General features: G+C 38.7%; 2 protein-coding genes across 6 annotated transcripts in view; both read right to left on the minus strand.

The window, feature by feature from the left end:
• The window catches only part of CSRNP2 (cysteine and serine rich nuclear protein 2), a 33076-nt gene extending 31138 nt beyond the window's left edge, over positions 1-1938 (minus strand). The window contains exon 1 of the mRNA XM_040234143.1: positions 1927-1938. The gene's annotated coding sequence lies outside the window, so the exon portion shown is untranslated. The remainder of the gene's footprint in view (positions 1-1926) is intronic.
• Positions 1-24157, minus strand: part of TFCP2 (transcription factor CP2) — a 48931-nt gene that overhangs the window by 8794 nt on the left and 15980 nt on the right. For 3 of the 5 annotated variants that reach the window (XM_040234150.1, XM_040234149.1, XM_040234148.1), the window contains exons 2-8: positions 7536-7687; positions 6898-6974; positions 5892-5997; positions 3989-4095; positions 2786-2938; positions 1961-2071; positions 177-265 (exon numbers count right to left, since the gene is read on the minus strand). In XM_040234150.1, the coding sequence (XP_040090084.1) occupies positions 177-265; positions 1961-2071; positions 2786-2938; positions 3989-4095; positions 5892-5997; positions 6898-6974; positions 7536-7687 (795 nt within the window). The remainder of the gene's footprint in view (positions 1-176; positions 266-1960; positions 2072-2785; positions 2939-3988; positions 4096-5891; positions 5998-6897; positions 6975-7535; positions 7688-24157) is intronic. The other 2 variants (XM_040234152.1, XM_040234151.1) reach the window with 1 other exon arrangement.

A 24157-nucleotide genomic window follows, 5' to 3' on the forward strand; every position in this document is an offset into this window, starting at 1 on the left:
GCTACATAAAACTTAGTCTCTTTTGAAGACAATCCAAACCTCAGTTAATATATAAGTCCATCAAAGACTGACCAAACAGAAGTTCTTACTGATTTGCAAAGATTTTGCTTATGGAGACATAATGAAATAATATATCTTTAGGACAAACACAAGCTAATTTCACTTTCTAGACTTACCCTTCACCAAGAGAAAAACTGCTATGGGAACTGTTGAAACCAGGTGATGGGGAATTATTGACATATGTGATCTCAGGCCACGGAGAACACTAAAAACAAAGGACAATTTAGATGCAGAAAGTACATGACTCTAGAGTTCCACCAAAACACTGTTACTTAAACAGCTCATCTTTTTTTTTTTTTTGGATTCCCAGGTGGTACAGTGGTAAAGAATCCACCTATCAATGCAGGAGATGCAAGAGAGCGCAGGTTCAATTCCTGGGTTGGGAAGATACTCTGGAGGAGGAAATGGCAACCCACTCCAGTATTCTTTTTTTTTTTTTAATTCAACTACACATTTTTTAAAATTTATTTATTTTAATTGGAGGCTAATTACTTTACAATATTGTATTGGTTTTGCCATACACTCCAGTACTCTTGGCTGGAAAATTCCATGGACAGAGAAGCCTGGCGGGCTACAGTCTATAGGGTTGAAAAGAGTTGGATGAGACTAAACATGTACACATATGCACACACACAGAGTTGATTTACAATGTGATATTAGTTTCAGGTGTACAGCAAAGTGAATCAGTTATACATATACCATATATCTACTTTTTTAGATTCTTTTCCCATATAGGCCATTAAAGAGTACTGAGTAAGTTCGCTGTGCTATACAGTAGGTCCTTATCAGTTATCTATTTTATATATAGTAGTATGTACATGTCTGGAGGAGGGCATGGCAACCCACTCTGGTATTCTTGCCTGTAGAATCCCCATGGACAGAGGAGCCTGGTGGGCTACAGTCCATGGGTCACGAAGAGTCAGACACGACTGAGCGACTAAGCACAGCACAGCACAGTATATGTCAATCCCAGTCTCCCAATTTATCCTTCCCTTCCTAACCCCGATCCCCTGGTAACCCTAAGTTTGTTTTCTACATCTGTAACTCTATTTCTGTTTTGTAGATAAGTTCATTTGTTGAATAGCACACTTTTTTTTTTTGGCCATACCGTGCGGCATGTAGGATCTTAGTTCTCGAATCAGGTATTGAACCTGTGCCCCCTGAATCGGGAGCATGGAGTCTTAACCACTGAACTGGCAGAGAAGTCCCTCAAAAAGTACATCTTGATTAGTAAATCTTAATTCCTCATAAGTCCTCACAACTAAGAGGACAAATAAGTTTTGATCAGACTAGAAGTGATGTTTCTTCTATTTTTTTTTAAATTGAAATATAACTGACATATCTATAATATTAGTTTTAGGTATACAACATAACGATAATATGTATATAGTTGACTCTTGAGCAATATAGGTGTTAGGGGCACCATCTCCTTTTCCACAGTCAAAAATCTGGGTGTAACTTGATGGTCAGTCCTCTGTATCTGCACCCCTGTATTCAATCGCAAACCATGTAGTACTATAGTCCACAGCTGTGTATGTATTCAGTCATGTTTGACTCTTCACAACCCGATGGACTGTAACCCGCCAGGCTCCTCTGTCCGTGGAATTTTCTAGGCAAGAATACTGGAGTGGGTAGTCATTTCCTCCTCCAGGGGAATCTTCCCGACCCAGGGATCGAACCCAGGTCTCTTGCGTCAGCAGGCGGATTCTTTACTACTGTGTCACCAGGGAACCCTTAGTATTAATACATATTTAGCAGGGAAAAAAAAAATTCTATGTATAAATAGACCCATGCAGTTCAAACCTGTGTTATTCAAGGGTCAATAGTACGTTACAAAATAATTGGCTATTTAAGAGTAAAAAATACTGATTGAGACTGTCACCCAAAGAAATCCTTTTACCTCTGTGAGTATAGTTGTCTCATAGGAAGGTTGGTATTTCTCCTTCTCATGAGGTGTTCGTTTCTCCATTTTCTCTCTATCTGTTTTTTGTTTTCTGTCTGCACCTTTGGGCTGAAAGGAGAAATATTCCATTTTAAACTCAAGTACTCACCCTTCGATTCAACATTACTTCTACAAACTTAGAATAATCACTTGTGAAACAAAAAGGTATATACAAGGAGGTAAAGACAAGAGCCACCATTAAATCTAAGTCTGAAAATGGGATACTTAAATGTTTAATGGAATTGAAGGCGAGTACAAGATCTATAGCTTCAGACATGGAAAAATCTCTAAAGCACATAGCTAAGTTATGAAAAAAGCAAGCTTCAAAGCAATTCATACAATACAATTCTGTTTATGTTTCAAAGAAAGGAAAATACGTGTATATCTATGTACATGTGTACGTAAGACCACAGAAGTGAATTAGAATACATATGAAATTACTGACACTGGTTACCTCTGGGGAGGGGTTGGGGGTCAGGGCAAGAGTGCTAAAGGGGGACTTCATGTCATGCTCCAAATACTTTCATGTTAATGAATCTTGCAATGAGAAGATATTTATCCACATGATATCCCTATAATCCCTTTTCCAAGTTCCCCTTCTCCCACCATCCCTATTTAAACTTCTTTACTGGGCAGCTCAGTACTTATTTCAGTAACTCTAATTTAGGCTGGGCTTTCATAGTTTTGGAAAAGAGACAAGCTGACTTTCTCACTTGGTGACTAATGTTGCAAATGAAAGACAAGGAAAAAAAGTCCAAGGACCAGCGCAAAGCCCAGGAATACCTTGAAGACTTTGATCTGGCAGCTGGCTGAGTGTAAGTGCTCAGTATACTCCCCGCTCTCATTCTCCTTGAAGGTATCAATTTGTACTCGAAATGGCACTCCCTTCTCACCACCATGTTTCCTCATGGTGAACTCTGTGCTAATACAATGCACCTGAAAAGAATACACCATCCAGCCAGGTTTCAGTTCTATTAGGAGCCAAACCGGTCAGCAACATTTTAGGGCACAGCAAAACCTTTAAACACCTACAAAACCACCTTACACTCTCTTTCTGACCATGAAGAGTTTACACTCTCATGAGGAAATGAGGAAAACTCCAGTGATTTACAAACGCAAACAAAACAAATGTACAGATCTAATGTTAACAAGAAGCTGCTCTGAGGAATTCATTAATTATTTCAGAAAAGACAGAGTTAACATAGAAGAGAAATGGTTTCTGTTAATGAAACATTCCTGAAATTTACGGTAGATTTTAGAAAACAGAGGCACCATCCATGCTGGGAGAATAGTAAATATGAAAGTTCATGAGCAATAGGAAGAAAACCGTTTGCTAGGCTACTGCATATAAAGTTCAAGCTCTTGACAAATCGTCATAGTGGAGCCCTGGTTGACCAAATACTAGCCTGGGTAAGTTATTAACTTATCTAAGACTCAAGAAATAGTCTTACTCCACAGGATTCTTGTTGAAAGTCTTAAAATCATGGGTAAAAAGTGTTAAGACAGTGACTATCTGATGAGAAGCATTCAGTAAACTACTGGCTATCATTATTACAAATATGAGTTTTCAGGCAGTCTACCCAAAGGACAGAATCAGATATGCAAATCAAATTCTAATTATGAAGATGTTCAAAATAACTTCTTTGGTAGTACTGAAAAATGAGGATAATCTCAATGCTAGACAACAGTTTATCTCAAGAATAAAATATTATGCATGCATTAGCAAGTATTTTTGAGAGAAACAAATAAATAAATTGGGGAAATTAGAAGAGCAACTCAGAAACTCCTCTTTGCTTTCACATGTTGAGAAGTCTGCATTTGTTTAGAAGTTTACAGGTTGCAACCCGGAAAGATTTCAAATTCAATACGTTTTTATCCTTTAAGGACCAAACTCATGGTAAGGTATCCTTTTCAAAACTGGAGCCCTGTCCACAGTGTCTTACCTGAATCCTTTTCAAAACTGGAGCCCTGTCCACAGCGTCTTACCTGAATAAACACAGACGTCCTTTTCGCAGGGTCCCACAGGAACTCCACTGTGTTTAGTTGGTTTGGGTTAGCCCTAGGATCGATTATACCCACAGACATTGGGATATCTGAGAAATAAATGGTGATCATTGAACAATTCTGGGTGCTACTGGGTTTAAATAAGAAAGCACCGATTCTTCTATCATTGGTCCTGAATTACCAAGATTTTTGTGTATCATACCCTAAACTTCTTTTTTTTTTTTTTTGCCAAAAAAGAGTTCAATTAGAGCTAAAACTGACCTAAGTACTTTCCTTTGAACATCTTTTTTCCACTTTAAAAAGTTTTAAAAATAAGACTATTTATGAGTAGTTTCCTTTTAATTTGCCAGAATTCTGCTTAAAGATAAATTTAGTTTATGCACTGTCATGAAAAATTTAATTTACAATATGCTTCACTTACAGTTTTAAAGGCAGTGTTATTGCTAGAGAAAAACTAAGAGGATTGTTATAGAAGGATAAAGCAGAGTGTCCGAATAAAGACAGAAATCACTGCATCACAAATATAAGTGGGTAAATTTAACGTAACAGTTGACTCATGAAGTCATCAAAGAACCCTATAATAGAATGACACAACTTATATTCAAGAGAGGAGGAAAATGAACAGACTTTAGAACTTTCTGTTCCATATGGCATGTATTTAAATATTATTCCCTGACTGCTATTAATAATTCAAATTGAGGGATAAGGCCAGCTAATATTTGTTATTATAACTGTGCTATAACTTCTCTACTGGTTTAATATCAATGACTCAAACAAGAAAGCATTAAGTGGGTCCCACTCCACACTATTAGCTGTGTTGGATTTATCCTAAAGTCAGTTTATCAAATGGATATCAAGATATCCGTAGGAGAACCAGTGTTTTCTCAGATAAAATTAGTAATATTTAGGTCTGTTTAGCAACCATGTTTACCATTAGGAGATAATAACCAATAAGAGATCAAGGACAGATGCCAGAACTAAAAGTATATTCACTAAGAGAGGCTAACACTGTAGAGCTTGGATGTGTATTTGTCTGTGTATGTGTGTGTATCACATCTCCTCTATCCATTTAACTGTTGATGGACACCTGCACATCTTGGCAACTGGAAACAAAGCTGCTATGAACGTTGTGGTGCATGTATCTTTTTGAATTGGTGGTTTTGGCTCTTTTGCATCTATACCCAGGAGTGGAAATGTTAGGTCATATGATAGTTCTACTTTTAGCTTTCTGAAAAACCTCCATACTGTTTTCCACAGTGGCTATACCAACTTAATTTCCACAACAGTGTATAAGCGTTCCCAAAGAGAAGGAAACTGTAACATATGTATGAATCTTGAGGGTTATGCTGACTGAAATATCCTAGGCCCAAAAGGCAAATAATGATTTCATTTATATGAGGTACCTACAGCAGTTAAATTCATACAGATAAAAAGTAGAATGGTGGTTGCCAGGGGCTGGGGAGAGGAAGGAATGGGAAATTGTTGTTTCATGGGTACAGAGTTTCACTTTTGCAAGATGAAAAAAATTCTAGAGATGGATGGTAGTGATGGTTTGTGCAACAATGGGCATGTACTTAATGCAACTGAATTGTATACTTAAAAATGGTTAAAATGGTAAATTTTATGTTATGTATATTTTACCACAACTAAATTAAAAAACAAAAACAAAAAGCACTTTTTAGTAACGGATGCAATTGTTACAGAACTCAAGTGTCTACACTTTCAACTTGAATTTTGAAATCATTACACCAGTAATATATTATGCTTAGTTCATGTTAATTGAGCCCCTGGAGCATTTTGAGTCAAGGCAAATGTCAAGTAAAGAAAACCAATTCACAGACCATAGTTAAAGGCACTTCCTAAGCAATGGATTCTCTTAACTTACCTATGTCAAGAATTCTATCTCCAGGGCGGTTCCACCTCCAGCCCTCCAGCTGCTGATGTTCGGTGTACTGTAGCCGTCTATCGTGGAACACAACACGGAATATACTCTAAAAGAAAGCAACAATATCAAATGATAACAGCATCCCTTGAAAATTAGTGCTGACAAAAGAAACTAGCAGGAATCACCCCCAGTTGGCTTCCAGACACAACCTAGAATTATTTTCCTTGAGATCTGTTTTACTTTAAAACCCAAACCATTCTATATTTCCAAGCAAACTTTATAACTGCTCAAATATAATCCTCATAGTTAACTAGTACCATAATAAAAATTTGGCTTAAACATCAGCCCTGACTGGTAACTAGGCATAAAGAACTCCCACTGGAAGCATTAATACATGTGTCCACTGTTACCATGCAATGTCTGGCTCAGTTCTTTAGATGTATATGAAATCCTCACCACGTCCCTGCTTGCTAACCCACCACACAACCTGTAAACATTGAGGGTAGGCAGGGGTTGCTTCCGTCAACTTTCCTTTTGTTACTCTTACTTTGTGGACGTGCCTGTTGACATCTCTCTCATCACCTTCTACAGCAGCTGACCAAACTCCTCCATCTCAATTATACTGTGGATTCATTACTATCAGTCCAGACTAAGAAAACTGCTGTTCATCAACAGTAGCTCCTGGTTTCCTTGCTACTAGACCAAGTATCCAAAGACACGCTGGAACTTCTCTAACGATCTCAAGGAGGCAACTTTATTCCACCCAAAAAGAATTTCACTGAGTCATGAGACTCTCCAGGCCTGGTATGCCAAGTTTTCTCTTTTGGCAGCTCTGTAAAATCCAGGTGAATAGGTGGGTTCATTCTGGCCCCTAAGAAATAACACAGCAGTTTACCACTCTGCCAACAAACTACAGTAGGTGAGAGATTACCACCAAGCCCCTTAGGAAAGAAAAAATATTAATCCAAAAAGGGTCAGTACTTTGTTGTTTTTTTTTTTTTTTTACCTTCACCAACTTGCCATTGATTTCTGGAAGTTCTCCAAGTTTCCTATTGTCTAGCATTCGGATTTCATAAGACTGTCCTAGAAGGAAAAAGTAACTATATATTATATTTATCATAGGTTAACTTCCCAAGATTCAAAAAGAATAAAATTTAGTTATCTGAATACACAAGCGTGTAACATTATTAGTAACAACTATAATCCTTTACTATATGCTAAGCACAATGCTAAACGTGTTTCATAAATTATATCATTTAATTGACACAACTCTCTAAGGTACTATCAATTTCAGTTTCACATATAAGGAAACTGAAATGTAGAGTCTAATCAACTTGTCCAAGGTCACACAACTGTAAATAAAAGAGCTGGATATAGTAATACTTCTCAGACAGTAACAAACAGGGATGTTCGGGGAACAGGGATTAGAAAAGGGGAGATTAGAACTAAAAATGGGCAGGTAGAAGAAAGAAACCAGTAATATTTATCAAATACAACACTGAAACTCAAATTTCTAAAGTAAGTTTTTGACTTTAACAGGTCACACTAGAAAGGTATAGTTTTTTTACACATAAGTGTACCTAATTAAATATCACAAATCCAGTAGGTCTATAAATAATACTAATGAGTAAGACCACATCTAACCTTGATTGAGATATGTCAGAGTTTCATCATGGAGTTTCACTGCTGGAGAGGTGGCAGCACAAAGCACATATTGAAAAGGGAGAATTTTATTCTCATTATCTGGAGGCAAACTTGATTCTTCTTGCTTAAAAATGGGCAGTGCAAGGACATCACTAAAATAAAACAAATGCCTTACTTTAATATCTGAAAATGGTGTAAGAGCAGATTTATACTGAAACCTTTAACTGCAGTTTGCTTTCAAAAACCATAAACATTACTCACCGTGAAGTTTCTTCCTAACCATCCAGTTCAGGTTACTTGCTGGGATATCCCTCTGACCCCAACAATGTGGGCAGTGATAGACATTCACTGCTAAAAATCACTTAAGTGTCCAAAGAGCGTTTCTAGGAATCACAGACAGGGGTTCCTAAAACGGCTCTGAAAATTGTATGCAGGGTTCCAAAACGTCAATTTAGGATGCTCAGTGATGTATTTGTTCTCAGAAAGGCACCAACTACAGTATTTTTATAACCACATCAGCTCATCTACTGTAAGGATTTAAACAAGAATCAAAATTCCAAGAAACCAAATGAAAAGCACAAATCAATGACCAGTACATATTTCAAGGTCAGCTCACACTCTATGGAATACGACTAACATGGAGATATCCCCACTAGCAACCTCCTCCAAGAAAAAGCTTCTTATATTTCCATCAGTTTATCTAAACTTGCAAACACACATATCTGATGAATTTTAGTATGTTACTCCTTTATTTTGCCAACAAAGGTTCGTCTAGTCAAGGCTATGGTTTTTCCAGTGGTCATGTATGAATGTGAGAGTTGGACTATGAAGAAAGCTGAGCGCCGAAGAATTGATGCTTTTGAACTGTGGTGTTGGAGAAGACTCTTGAGAGTCCCTTGGATTGCAAGGAGATCCAACCAGTCCATCCTAAAGGAGATCAGTCCTGGGTGTTCATTGGAAGGACTGATGCTGAAGCTGAAACTCCAATACTTTGGCCACCTCACGAAGAGTTGACTCACTGGAAAAGACCCTGATGCTGGGAGGGATTGGGGGCAGGAGGAGAAGGGGACGACAGAGGATGAGATGGCTGGATGGCATCACCAACTTGATGGACATGAGTTTGGGTAGACTCCGGGAGTTGGTGATAGACAGGGAGGCCTGGCGTGCTGCAATACATCGGGTCGCAAAGAGTCCGACATGACTGAGCAACTTAACTGAACTGAACTCCTTCTGATGTCCTAGTTAAACAGTACTGGACCAAGTTAGAGGTCCTGGGTTTCAGTCTCTAAAACCCTGGGGCAAATCTTAGGCAAGTTCTTTTGAGTGTTCATCGCTTCATCTATAAAATGGGAACCACATCTGCTGTCAAGAATAAATATATGAGGAAGTATTTTGGAAATAAGGGGCTAAAATGGGTGTAAAAGATTACCAATAATTTTCCCTCAGAACCTCTAGCTATGGTTAGTGAGAAAGAATATCCTGGGCCCTGGAGACCAACTGTTGTGATCAGCATTCAGTACAGATCAAACTTTAAAAGGATTTTAAGAGCTGAATCAAATTAAAGAGCATTTTCTATTATCTCAAGACATGCCACAAAATTCTCAAAATAAAATGTATTTTAATTTAAAGACTATGTACATATACTCACTAGGACAACTAAAATGAAGAGGAAGAACCCAAGCATTGGCAAGGATGTGGAGCAACTAGAACGCTCATCCTTTGCCAGTAGGAATGTAAAATGATGCAACCACTTTAGAAAAACGGTAGGCAGTCTCTTACAAGAGTAAACATGCATTGGCCCCTTAATCCAGCAATTCTACTCATAGGTATTTATCCAAGAGAAATGAAAGATTAAGAACAGCCAAAGACATAGATATCCACAGCATACAAGCAAAAACTGGAAAGAATCCAAATGTTCGTAACTAAGAAAATGGATACATTAATATAAACTGCAGTATACTCATACAATATAATACTACTCAGCAAACAAGGAATTCAACAAAATGGTTCAATCTCACAGATGTGATAGTGAACCAAAGAAATCAGAAAAAAGAATATATCAGTATAATGCATGATATATGATGTTCTAAAACAAGCAAAATTTAAAAGTACAGTGACTTCCTACCAGGGTAGGGATCAACTGTGAAGGTATACCAGGGAACTTTCTAGAATATAAAAGTGTTCTATATTATGTTAGGTATATGGATTACATAGTTGTAAAGTACAGCTGAAATTCATTTTAACATATATAAATTTTACTAAAAAAAAAATTAGTAAACAGAGAATGAGAAATGGTAGGGGCTTCCCAGGTGGTGCTGGTAGTAAAGAATCTATAAAAAAGTCGTAATATGTAATATTTAAAGCTGGGGGATATGTACAAGAGGATATGTACAAAATCATTAGTTTATTAATATATGTTTGAAATTTTCTATAATAAAGTTTTTTTAATAGAAAAAATATGTATAGGCCACAGTGTACTTGCACATATAAAAGAAAGGTAAAAGACACATGACATAAACAGTTGAAACTAAAAGGTTAGAGGTCAGGGATGCAGTGACTTATCAACAGTCTCCACATGCAAAATGAAATACACTCAAACTTTTACCTATAATTTAAATATTATGCTTATATTATAAAAAAGAGATCAATATCAACTTTACTAAGCACAGATGGAAAGGCAATTCCTTATGTGTACCTATATCCCTCAGCAGCCTACATTATTCCCAAACATTAGATTATAAAATTATTACATTCAGGCAAAAACAATCATTTATGGAAAAATGACTATAGTCATGCAAATCACATAAACATCATAAGTCTTATTGGAATATAAAACAAGCAGGATCTAAGAATACACACAGTATAAGAAAAATTTGATGGTATAAATGCTAAAGAAAAAAAGGAGGGTTAGAAAAGAAAGAAATTTCTCTTTCAACTGACATCTAATGTTTAGCAAGGCTATATGTATTATGAGTTGAATCCAGGAAGCCAAGATGCAAACCAGTATTCATGAAACACAGGTTTCTTACAGCTAAAAAGAATTTAAAAGGCAAGAAAAACAAAGTGTGCTTTCCTTTTCCTCTGGTCTGGAGGTGTGTGTGCTTTGTCCACACCGTGGTGTTAACGGTGGAGAAGGTAGGGAATCCTTTCTGTCCATATTACTGTCAGGTGAGATGTACTATGGTACCCTTGAGATAATAATATAAAACATAGAAGCACTGGGGTTTCTAGAAAAGTACTCTGTCCCAGTTCTTCTCAGGAAAATGAGGAAGCTACCACTGCTCCCACAGCAAACAGTATGGAAAATAAAGCAAAATTAAGAAACATGACGTCAGTCTTCAGAAGACTTAGGTGCCTTATCATTCCCAAATACATCATACCTGATGACTCCTTGGAAGATGACTGATGATTACCGAGAATCAAGGCCAATCAGATTTTGCAACATAACAGCAGCTGAAACACTATGAAAGTAGGGTAGCTGTGTTGTTTTGTTCTTCTCAAGTTATCAGTGCCTAGTAAGGTTAATATATAACAACAGTTTCTAGTCTTCTCAATATAATGTGGCATTACACCTAGCCCCTCGTGACTAAGCAAAGGGCTGTCAATTAAGGCTAGAATTCTAAAACTGCTACCCCTAAAATCAACTCAAAACAGTACAGCCAACCCAAGTACTCTCTCATTAGAGATTTTAAAATCTAAAATCCTTGAATATAATCACTCATGTTCTTGCCACACTGAGCTGCTTTTACTCTGCTGTGGGAGCAAGAATCCATTCAGCTCCACATTCTCAGAAGCGAAGGCTAAAGGTCACTGATAAACACAGCTCTAGGCCCCTGCTTGTCCCACAACAATAACAATTCAGCAGGAAACAATTCTGAAATACAGAAGTCTGTTCCTTCTCTGATGTAAACTGAGTGCAGCTTTGGAAAACCAACTCTAGTGAACTCTAAGTGGTTGTTACCAATTTAGCATTTTATTGTATTCTCTGCCTCATATACTTAATTCATTCCAGTGAAACATGAGCTGTTTAAAGGGAATAACTTCTCCTTGGTGTGTTGAAATACTTGTTGACACGATTTATATTTTTGTTTATTTGCCTGCGTTTTCCAGAATATTCCAGTCCTAATATATTTTGATCATTTTTGAATTTTCAACATTTCACAGTATCTCTGATTAAATGTAAGGATACAGAAACCTTACCTGTTAAAGTTGATTGCATGTTAAAAATGTGTGCCACTAAGTAGAAAAACACTCCTGAGTGTAGAGGCCTAGCAGAAAGCATCTGATAAGAAGTCATTGAGGAACAGAAACAGTATCAGGTATGATCTTTCCTGTTTGTAACTGGGATTCCATGAAGAGCTGCTTCATGGTCCCCTGAAGTATAAATTACCCTTTTGAGATAAGGCAGCCTCTGAATGTACTAGTGCACTCCTATAGTTTAACCTTCTCCCTCAGGCCTGCTGGTTCCTGAACCCTCTTCTAGAGAGCCTGGAGCAAAGAGAGAAAGAGGTTTGATAAGGGGTTTACCTTGAGTGAACTCCAGGAGTTGGTGATGGACAGGGAGGCCTGGCCTGCTGCGATTCATGGGGTCGCAGATTCGGACACGACTGAGCGACTGAACTGAAACTGAACCTTGAGTAAGAAAGGTAAACAGAAAGGTGTCCGTAGCAACTAAGGAAATTAGAAACTAACTTGGGACAATAAGATGCCATGAATGTCTAACTTCCCTAATACTTTAGACTCCATCATGATGAAAAGAAAACATGAACGAAAACATGCCAGTCTTCCTATGTTAGTTACAGCATGAAAGGACAAGAACCAAAAAGCCTATACACCCTACTCTGAGGTCAGCTTCAAAAGAAAAAAAGTAAAAAATAAATAAATAAAAAGGGAGAAAGTATTCAGTAAATAACTGGCTATGACACTTTTAAAGAGGAGAGGACAGCAGAATGATTTCCCTGGATGTGTGGGAAGGATGAAAGGGCAGATAAGGGAGGACACCTGGCAGGGAGAGATGGCCCTGAAAGTTTTACTCTGAAGCCAGTGAGATGCCCTAACTACTGAGTAATGGTGAAATCAGCTAACTTTCTTGGTAAGAGCCCTCTGTCACTAGTGATAAAAGATGTTTGCTACCTGAACAATTGGTGAAAATTTTTCAACTAAAAAGCAGCATACATGGTAAAAAAAAAAAAAAAAAAAACTGCCTGGCTAGTTGTTTACCATCCAGACAGCAGAAGAGGTAAGAATTATAATTCTGAATCTATGTTGACCAAGAAAGAGAAACTGATTGCAAAAGAGGAAGTGCTGGGAGCCTCAGATGAAAGCAACCAAGCCAGGTAAGCTGGAAGAAGAATAAGGAACATAGTTAAGAGCAGGGTTCAAACAGTGAAGAAGACAGGACCCAAGCTCATGGTCTGAGATGAAAAAAAGTCCTCAAAAATGAAATCTGTCAAACCCATGTTATCTGAGATAGAGGGGGAAAAGAAAGGGAAAAACTAGTTTTAAAAAGTGGCAACAATATATAAAAGGAACAAGCTTGAGTTGAAGCCCAGACTGTGCTGAGACCTGCAAAAAAAGGTAAGGGAAAGCACAGGTCCACTTTTTGTTGTATATGACACATAATTAATATAAAAAAGAGACAGGAGAACATCTCGATCCCTGGTTTTCCTTCTGTCTTTTCTGTAAAGAAACACCACCTTAAGAACAGAAAAAGAAGACCAAATATGGGATTAATGGATCACAATACATAAGGATACTATCAAAAAGTGCCAGGAATGAAATTATATACCTGGATGAAACTGTATACCTGGAAAATGAGAGAATGAGAAGATGAGATCTGTAGGTGACACTCAGTATGTAAACTCAGACAAATCTCATGGTTCTGATAATGCCAAACATCACATTAGCTTTTATGTCTGTAGTAGCAATTTTCAACATGAAAAGAGAGTATATTCTTCACATCTTACACCACAGTGATCTGATATGAAATCCAAGGCAAGACTGCAGAAATAGTTATTAAAAGAATGCCCAACTGTTCAGTCGTGTTCGACTCTTTGAGACCCCAGGCACTGCAGCCTGCCAGGCTCCTCTATCCATGAGATTTACCTGGCAAGAATATTGGAGTGAGTTGCCATTTCCTCGTCCAGGAGATCTTTCAAACCCAGGGATTGAACCTGCGTCTCCTGCACTGCAAGTAGGATTGTTTGCCGCTGAGCCACCAGGGAAGCCCGTTAAAAGAATAGTTTATGAGTATCCAGGCAGGGCATCAAGGATCGCTAGAAACCATAACCAAACTATCTCAGTTTCCTTTTTAAATGTGGTTGGACAAAGGAATGCTATAAACATAAATATTTCTGCAATGTATAAAATAGTCTCTCTTGAGATCTTTGTTGAAGGTGAAAAATATGAATTCTGTTTTAAGTTAAGTGGTTAAGATAATTACTATATGCAAACTGTACCTACAGTGAGGGTAAGTCTGGAAGAAGGTTTAGTGATACTCCATAGGACCTCAGGGAAACCTGTCCTTTGCAACATTTTTTATAAATAAATGACTTGGATGATGATCAAATATGCAAATGACAGGAACCTGGGATGGGAAAGCAATATCACATATGATAAAACCAACTTTTAAAGTAATCCTAAGTGGCTGGAATAGAAGGCTAAGTCTAACAGGATAAACTTTAATAAGGATAAATATAAAGTCATGCACTTAGAATTAACATCAACAAAATGGCTCAATATATGTGAGAAAGACTAGGACTTAAAAAAATCTATTTTAGTGAGACAAAATGTGCTATGGCTGCCCCAAATGCTGATAATCATGTTTCATTAAAAGTAAAGTCGGAGGAGGGAAATGGCCTTCTTCTCTATGCAAACTGCCTACACTTGAGAACTGTGCTTAGCTCTGAATGTGGAACTTTAAAAAGATTTTAAAAATCTAAGGAAAGAGATGAGAATAAATGAGGGGATCTAACATCACGTTGTTTGAAGAGTAAGTCAAGGCAATGATGTTTGAAGCAAAGAAGTCTTGTTAGGTCTACTAAGAGATTCAATGACCAGTTTAGGACTGATCAGTTCAGAGTTGCCCTCATTTTAAACATTAAATTAAGCCAATCAAAAATAAATCACAAAGTCAATTAAATGGTTTTATTATTCTAAAAGGATGAAATGTCTTGAGCCTGCTCATGTTATAGAAGCTGACTGGGATAGACCTAGAAAGGCTATGTGTTATTAGAAAAGGCTATACAGCATAAACATCACAGGTTCACTGCTATTAGAGTCCAAAGCATATCAGTCTGTGTCATCTGCTACAGAAAGCAATGACCAAATGACAACTATAAAGCCTATATACTGGCTAGACCAACCGGCTTATAAACCTTCCTACATATTTTTACAATTTTTCATTTTTACCTTTGTGTATTTTTCATTTTTACCTTTGTGTATTTTTCATTTTTACCTTTGTGTATTTTTCATTTTTACCTTTGTGTATTTGCCATGACAAAACAAGTACTACACAAATCATAATAAAGGCACAGATAACACCAAGGCATGCTAAATTTTCCTTATAACAAATCCAAAGACTCATCAGTCTAGTTTTCCCTAACATAGATGATTCCTAAAAATTATATTCTTGGTAAAAGACATAAAAAGAGTTTCAATTCTTAAAATCTACATTTTCTTTTGGCCAAAGATGATTCTAATGAATTCTACTTGGAACACACTCTTCTACTGCTAAACTATGTATGAACTAGCTAGCAAGTAGAACATGTTTCCTGAAGTATTGATAACTCCCTCTTTAAAAAGAAAACTTCAATCATTCATTCAAATATTTATTAAGTATCTACTAGTGTCAGACAGACTATTCTAAGTACTAAAAACTACATATCAACTTTTAAAATAAAATTATTTTTCTTCTTTCCTATTTTTTCCTTTCTTTTGGACTTTTATGTTTCAGTGCTAAGTCGCTTCAGTCTGACTCTGCAACCCTGTGGACTGTAGCCCGCCAGGCTCCTCTGTCCATGGGATTCTTCAGGCAAGCAAACTGGAGTGGGTGGCCATGCCCTCCCTCTGGGGGATCTTCCCGACCCAGGGGTCAAACATACATCTCTTTTGTCTCTTGCATTGGCAGGTGGGCTCTTTACCACTAGTGCCACTTGGGAAGCCCAAGAGCAGTCAATAAATGGTATCTCTTGTTGTTCTTGTTGTGCAGACGTTAAGTAGTGTCCAACTCTTTGCCATCCCATGAACTACAGCATGCCAGGAACTACAGCATGCCAGGCTTCCTTGTCCTTCACTATCTCCCTGAGTTTGCACAACTCATGTCCATGCCATCCAACCATCTCATCCTCTGTTGCCCCCTCTCTTCTCTTGCCCTCAATCTTTCCCAGAATTAGGGTCTTTTCCAAGGAGCTGGTTCTTTGCATCAGGTGGCCAAAGTATTGGAGCTTCAGCTTTACTATCAGTCCTTCCAATGAATATTCAAGACTGACTTCTTTTAGGACTGACTGGTTTGATCTCCTTGCAGTCCAAGGGACTCTCAACGGTCTTCTCCAGCACCACAGTTCGAAAGCAGCAATTCTTCAGCACTCAGCCTTCTTTATGGTACAACTCTCACATCCAAACATCACTAATGGAAAAACTATAGTTTTGACTATAAGGACCTTTGTCGATAAAGTGATATCTCTGCTTTTTAATATGCTATCTAGTTTGTAACTGCTTTTCTTCCAAGGAGGAAAGAGAAAACGAAAGTGTTAGTTGCTCAGTCATGTCCAAGTCTTTGTGACCCCATGGACTGTAGCCTGCCAGGCTCATCTGTCCATGGGATTTTCCAGGCAAGCATATTGGAGTGGGCTGCCATTCCCTTCTCCAGGGGATCTTCCTGAACCAGGGATCAAACCTGGGTCTCCCACACTGCAGGTAGATTCTTTACCATCTGAGCCACCAGGGAAGCTCAGGAGAAAGGGTCTTTTAATTTCCCTGGCTGCAGTCACCATCTGCAGTGATTCTGGAGCCCAAGAAAATGAAATCTGACAGTTTCCACTTTTCCCCATCTATTTGCCATGAAGTGACAGGACTGGATGCCATGATCTTAGTTTTTTCAATGTTGAGTTTTAAGCCAGCTTTTTCACTCTCCTCTTTCACCTTCATCAAGAGGCTCTTTAGTTCCTCTGCACCTTCTGCCATTAAAAGTGCTATCTGCTTATCTGAGGTTGTTGATATTTCTCCTGGCAACCTTGATTCCAGCTTGTGAGTCATCCAGCCCAGCATTTTGTATGATGTATTCTGCAAATAAGTTAAATACACAGGATGACAATATACAACCTTGACGAGTAATACTCCTTTCCCAATTTTGAACCAGTCTGTTGTTCCAGTCCAGTTCTAACTATTGCTTCTAGTTCTGCATACAGGTTTCTCAGGAGGCAGGTAAGGTGGTCTGGTATTCCCATCTCTTCAAGAATATTCCACAGTTTGTTGTGATCCACACAGTCAATATCTTCAGTGTAGTCAATGAAGCAGAAGCAGATTTTTTTTGTAATTGCTTTGCTTTTTCTATGATCCAGTAGATGTTGGCAATTTGATCTCTGGTTCCTCTACCTTTTCTAAATCCAGCTTGTACATTTGGAAGTTCTCAGTTCAAGTACTGCTGAAGCCTAGCTTGAAGATTTTGAGCATAATCTTGCTAGCATGTGAAATGAGTGCAATTGTGTACAGTAATTTGAACTTTCTTTGGCATTGCGTTTCTTTGGAATTGGAATGAAAACTGACCTTTACCAGTCCCATGGCCACTGCTGAGTTTTCCAAATTTGCTGGAAAACTAATTAATAATTTTTCTAACATAAAATTTATGACATTGTTCCCCATTCTGTACTCACTTTTCCCTAATCAGTCTACAACTTACTAAGTTCTTTTCATTTTTATCTCACTTTTAGCTAAACAGTTCCTATCTAACTGTAACAGGGCAATTGCTGAAACAGAGTTTGGTGAAAGAAATGAAAATAAGTAAAATCTAAATAACCCAAGTGTAGCCTTCAGTTTTATAAACCAGTAAAATTGCATGAGATCTCATAATTAGGCTGCTAAATGTTCCTTTGGTAACTAATCTCCCAAAATGGTCTCTGATGATGGTTATCTCCTGGTATTCACACCCTTAAGTGGCTTCCTTACACCTTGAATCTGGGCTAGTAATTTGCTCTAACATAGGCAATGTATAGGAAATAGCTGTGTGCCAGCTCTGGTTTAGGAGCCAATCTTTAAGAAAGACTGCCAGCTTTCATTTTTGTGCTTTGGGGAACCCTGAATCGCCAGGTAAGAAGTCTACCAGATCTCCCTGGTGGTATAGCGGATAAGAATCCACCTCCCAATGAAGGAGACACAGGTTCAATCCCTGGTCCAGGAAGATTCCACACGCCATGGAACAACTATTAATAAGCCCATGTGCCACAACTACTGAGCCCGCGCCCTAGAGCCCTGGAGCCTCAACTACTGAGCACACCTGCCCAAGAGCCCGTGCCGCCACAGAGAAGCCCGTTTATGACAACGGAGAGTAGCCCCCATTCACCATGACTAGAGAAAGCCCGCAGCAAGGTAGACCCAGCACAACCGACAAATAAACCAGAAGTCTGCCTTCCTTGCTTTTATTTATTTATTTATTGGTTAGACGAGGTCTACATAAGAAGTCTGCCTACCCTGCTGGACTTCCCTTATAGCTCAGTGAGTACAGAATCTACCTCCAATGCAGGAGACCCAGGTTCAATTCCTGGGTAGGAAAGATCCCCTGGAGGAGGAAATGGCAACCCACTCCAGTATTCTTGCCTGGAGAATCCCATGGACAGAGGTACCTGGCTGGCTATAGTCCACTGGGTCACAAGAGCCGGACACAGCTTAGTGACTAAACCGCCACCACCATCCTGCTGGAGAGATCACAGGGAGTGGCTAGTGGAGAGAGAGGCCCTGAGGCTATGTCTGCGGCAGGGTGCAGGGGTGGGGTGTAGGGTGTGGTAGTGGTGGCGGTAACGCAGCCGTCCCAGGGTCCCGCAGAGCCTAGCATAGACTGTGATGTTCCAGCCCAGGCCCCTAGATGCCCACAGAACCTCAGCTGACACCACACGAGGCAGATCTGCACGACCAATCCTCAGATCCGTGAGAAGTCATAAACTGTTTCAAATCACTCCGTTTGGGGAGTGGTTTATTAGGCAGTAAGATAAAGAAAGGAACAGGCCCTTGTTCCAATGTTTCTAAGGAATTCTTTACAACAAAACTTAATAATAGTGGTGGTTATATACAGGAAGATATTAAATCAACCTTTCTTAGAATAGCTCTATTTAGAACACAACTCTCATCTAACTGCTTGGGAGTAAACCAAAAATACTATATTATCTACTTTAATAAACAAATTAAATTAAATTTGTTTAGTTAAACAAATACCCGCAGAGAGTAAACAGATCGTACTCAACAGAAAAATCATTCTTCTTTGAACTCATCTATATTGGGTCACTTTTGGCTCTCTCACTCTCTCTCATTTTTTAACTCATATAGTACATAACTCTCCAATGTAAAGCAACTAAGGATGCTGCTAAATCTAACAGCCAACATATTCACACTGAAGATATCTTAAAAATTGTGGTCCAAATCTTGCTTTGTAAGTCAGAAAAAAATACTGGAAATATAAGATAGTTTTCAAGTCATCTTCTGTCACATTTGTAGACTACATTACTAAATCAAAGATCTGTATGGAAGGCATATGAACATCACTAGCACTAAACCTTAGCTGAATGTTAAGAATCTCCTGGGGAGCTTTTAAAACTCCCTTCCAGGCCATATCCCATGCCAGCTAAATCTGAACTGGTGGGGGAGAGTTTGGTAAGTTTAACTACTTAGTGCCGAGTCTAAGCCAAAGTAAAGGGTTTGATCTCAGTGTCATCTAGGATGACCAACTTTCTGCACCAAGACTCGACTTTACAGAGGACCTCAGCAAGCCATCTTGAAACATCAGCACTAAGGGTAAGGGAGTTTGTTCAGACTTGTGCAAATCCATCACCACTACTGGAGAGAAAGCACTCACCTTGACACTGAATTAGTAAATTTCTTTAAAACTTTTTTTTTCCCTTCATTTATTCAGCCAATAGTCTTTGACTCAGCTGGTAAAGAATCTGCCTGCAATGCGGGAGACCTGGGTTTGATCCCTGGGATGAGAAGATCCCCTGAAGAAGGGAAAGGCTACTCACTCCAGTATTCTGGCCAGGAGAATCCCACAGACTGTATAGTCCATGGGGTCACAAAGAGTCGGACACAACTGAGCAACTTTCACTAGTCTTTGAACTCCTACTATGTTCTGGGCCCTCTTTTAGGTGGAAGAGATAGTAATGAACACAGTATAGATAAGATCCTCTTACAGAGCAAAAAGCATCATTATCATTTAAATTTCTCTTTCTGCACATCAACAAATCTTACTATTCTACAAACTACTGTTTTTCTACATCTCAGTTCATTGCCCTTAAAGTACGACTAATACTTGAGGAAGCATAAATGAATTATTTAAAAATAAAAATTATATAACTCAAAGGGGCCTACTACATTTACAGTAGGTGTTTTATATACAATTCTGCCCTCGGTAGCTTAACTCTACGCCTCTGGAACTTCAAATCTAAACTTCAAACCCGGAACAGAGACTGTTCGGTGTGACCTCAAAACACAAGTGAGCTAGATAAATCCACCACAAGTGGATTTTATGCTGATGCTGTCTCTGAAAGAGAGATCGATCATCCAACAGGCTTTCTTTACAAATAGTGTTTCTAGAACTTTTTTTCCCAGATCTCAGTACTGGGCTTAAGGTTCTTTAAGTGCTTTAAGAATTGCTTCTGGGAATAAACCATTCTTCAGCACAGTTAGGAGAGATCAGAGATTTGAATTGTTGTCATTTATGAAGTACATCTCAAAGCTTCCCCCCAAATGAAGTTAATTTCTTTTCTCCCTCCAAATCTTTGAATTTCCCTCATTTCTACTTTGCTGAATAATTTGCCAATTATCATTTATTTCCTTCTTTAGCAATGTGTTATCTTCCTTTAACTTAGTCACTAAAAACTTATTTCAAATCTGTCTAGAAGCTTTACTTATTTTTAGAAGCTGAAAAGAATCTGACCAATATCAGAATCAAATTTACTTCCAGGGAGCTTGTAAGATATTAAAAGTTTAATCAAAGAAATCAGAATCAGCAAAGCCCTACCTCGGGAGATTTGCCAGATATAGCCCTGCTTTCTCAGGTTTTTTCCTACATTACAGGATTAGCTCTTACAGCCTACAAATCTCATTAAAACACTGCTAATTGAAAACATCACCTGTGGCATCATTAGTACCAGGCTCTTTTATTAAATTTCTGAAATCACTGACTCTTCCCATTTAGGTGATGAATGACAACCATGGGTTATATATTCCAGAGAATCTGGCAGTTTTGATATAAAAAATAGAGCTCCACTTTCAGTACTCAAAGATCTAGCATTACATTACGACCTTTTTGTTTGTTTTCCTGTGACTAAGGGAAACCACACTTAGCCCCTTATATTGCCAAACTTCAAAGCTTCTTTTCAGGTCCCAAATGTCTCCCAGTTCTTTTGATTTTCTTTGTTTGCATGCAGTTAGACTTCCCTCCCTTTTCATTCGCAAGCATCACTTACCACTTCTGGGGTTCTTATTCCTTGCCCATTCCATTCCCACTGCAAAGCCTACCTAGTCCCTCACTCCTCTCTGCAGTGAAAGACAGACATTTTCCTGTTTGTTAACACTTTAACCACTAATAACTTTGGGGGAAATCCTAAAACTATCAGAATACTTATCCTACAAAATGGCCAAAAGACTTTAGCTACCTCTCTCCCCTTTATGCTTACAGTGGCAGGGCTTATGAAAAGTTCTCTGCCTTCTCCTTCAGACCACACCTTTGATGAAGGTCTTTTCTTCTAAAAGGGCCACATATTCCCTGGAAATGTCCCAAGTTAGGCCTGATGATGCAATCGAGGCAGAACTGCTTTTGCTCCCTTTCTTTTATATATAGACAGCAGATAGGTAAGTATATAGATAGATGGATACACAACATGATAGATAGAGAATTAAACTACAGTTCTAAGGATATGCAGAACAGAAGACACCCAGTTCACTAAGCCTCAATCCTTTTCAGGAACAATACCTAGCTTTTTATCATTATCCCCCAATCTACAGTCAAGAGTAACCTTTAAAAATGTAAATCTAAAATGTCACTACTCTGTTACAATGCTTCAGAGGCTTCCCAATGAAATGCTGATAAAACACTAGCTCAACAGGGCACTCAAGGCCCTTCCAAACTGGGTCCAGCTTACTTGTTCAGTTTCATCTCTCATTATACTTCTCATCTCTCTTTTCCCTCTTCTAACAATTCCAGCTGACAAAATATAACTCCTTTCCCTTGCCTAACTCCACTACCACCACTAATTTTTTACATGTCAATTAGCATTTAATCCACACAAGGAGCAACTGTGTCCTTCTCCTTATTTGCCAGTTGAGGAAACTGATCAAGTAATTTGAAATGTTAAAAAAACTTGCCCATGGTTAAATGGCTAGAAAATAGCAAATATAAATCTAAGTCTATTTATCCATTCATTCAATATTTTGTGAGCATTTTAGGCCTGGCACCATTTCAGGCAGCAAAGGAACAGTAAACAAATTTTATCCAAGTTTTATCCTTCTTTATTATTACTCAATGCCTGGCATAAAGTCGCATTTGTTTAAAACATTCCTGAGGAAAATGTAATCAATCCAGTGATCCAAAGATATTTCTTAAGGTGATACACACCAGCACTCTACACATGGCTATTTGTGCAAGTCATACTAATAGAATGATAGTATCAATGAACTGATTTCACTAAAAGGACTCAGGGCTTTTACAACAGTTGATTCCTCTGTCCACAAACTAAACTTCCAGACTCTTTTGCATCATTCAGGTCTCTGCTATACTGTCACATCTACAGAGAAACATTCGTGGTCACTCTACCTAAATAGATTCTATGCATTTCCATCAAGGCACTTCCTTGTCTATCTATCTACTTACCTACTATATACCTACCTATTTACTTCTCCTCCCATAAGAATGCAAGCTCCAAGAGTGCAAAGACTTCATTTGTTTTGTCACCCTAGTATTAACACGGCCTGGCCATAGTAGGTACTCAGTAAATATTGTTTAAATGAGCACCACAACAATAATAACAGGAATAGTAATAATCCCATTAGAAAATCCAGGTCTTTATAATTTAGGCTGCTCAGCAAATATGACGGGGTTATACTTGTGGATGAATAGTCCAGAAAATGCTTCTATCACTTATTATGAAATCGCTATTGACAGGCGTCCCTGGTGGCTCAGCAGGAAGAATCCAGCTGCCAGTGCAGAAGACACAGGTTTGATCCCAGGTCCGGGAAGGTCCCGCATGCTGCAGAGCAAACTAAACCACCGCTGCTGAGTCTGTGCTCTAGAGCTCTGGGACTGCGAGCACCGAGCCCTCCAGCTGCAACCGCTGGAGCCCGTGGGCCCCAGAGCCTGTGCTCGGCAGCTAGAGGCGCAGCCGCCGGGATGAGACGCCCGTGCGCTGCCACCAGAGAGCAGCGCCCACTCTGGGCAACTAGAGGAAAGCCCGCACAGCAACAAAGACCCAGCACAGCCGGGAAACACACACAAATTCAAAAAAGCTGTCGAGCACTTGGCTGGCTATCACTCCTGCAAAGAGTTTCTGAGTATTTCCATGTTACTTCCAATTGCCTCTCCACACACAATTTTACTAATCAAATCTCTCATGCAATATTTCTAAGCATCTTTTAACAACCAAACCTACAAACCTACTTACTCATGAAACCATCTTCTTTTTTGCTCCTGATACAATGAAGGCAAAATTCTTTCTGCTGGGAAAGGCTAATCCTTACCCATGGAGTTAGAATCCATGTGTTCCTAATTCCTAAGAACGTTATTCCCTTGACTGTCCCCATGCATCAATCTCCTTTTATTGGGTTATAACCATTAGCATATATTCATGTTTGACTAGCTCTCATTCATAAAAAAATGTTCCCACATCTCCCTTCAACTACTACTACGCTTCTCTGTACCTTTCACAACCTAAATTATCTATATATATATTCAGTGTCCATTTTCTCATGTCTCATTCTTTCCTCAAACCACAACAGTTAGGCTTTCACTCCTCATAAAAAGTGACTGTCCTGGTCACCAGTGACTTCCATGTAGCCAAACTCAACTGTCACTTCTCTGGGCTCATTCTACTTCAACCTTCAGCAGCATTCAACAGAGCTCTAACTCCTATAGTGGCTACTCTCCTCTCTGGCCTCTTAATTTTCTTCCTACCTCACCAGCAATGCCTCCTCAACTGCCTTGTAGCAACCCCTCTTCCTCCATAAAACTTCAGGATGTGATTTTGGCTCTTTTCTTTCTATAATCCCAGATGATCTCATTAATTCCCATATATTTAAACATTACAGCAATCTGATGACTCCCAAACACACCTAGGTCCAGACTTCTGTTTTGAACTCCAGATCCCATATTTAAATATCTATCTAATATTGCCTCTTTGATGTCTCTCCGGGATATCAAATGAACC

Source organism: Oryx dammah, unplaced genomic scaffold (genome assembly GCF_014754425.2).
Source record: "Oryx dammah isolate SB20612 unplaced genomic scaffold, SCBI_Odam_1.1 HiC_scaffold_29, whole genome shotgun sequence".
Classification (NCBI taxonomy): domain Eukaryota; kingdom Metazoa; phylum Chordata; class Mammalia; order Artiodactyla; family Bovidae; genus Oryx; species Oryx dammah.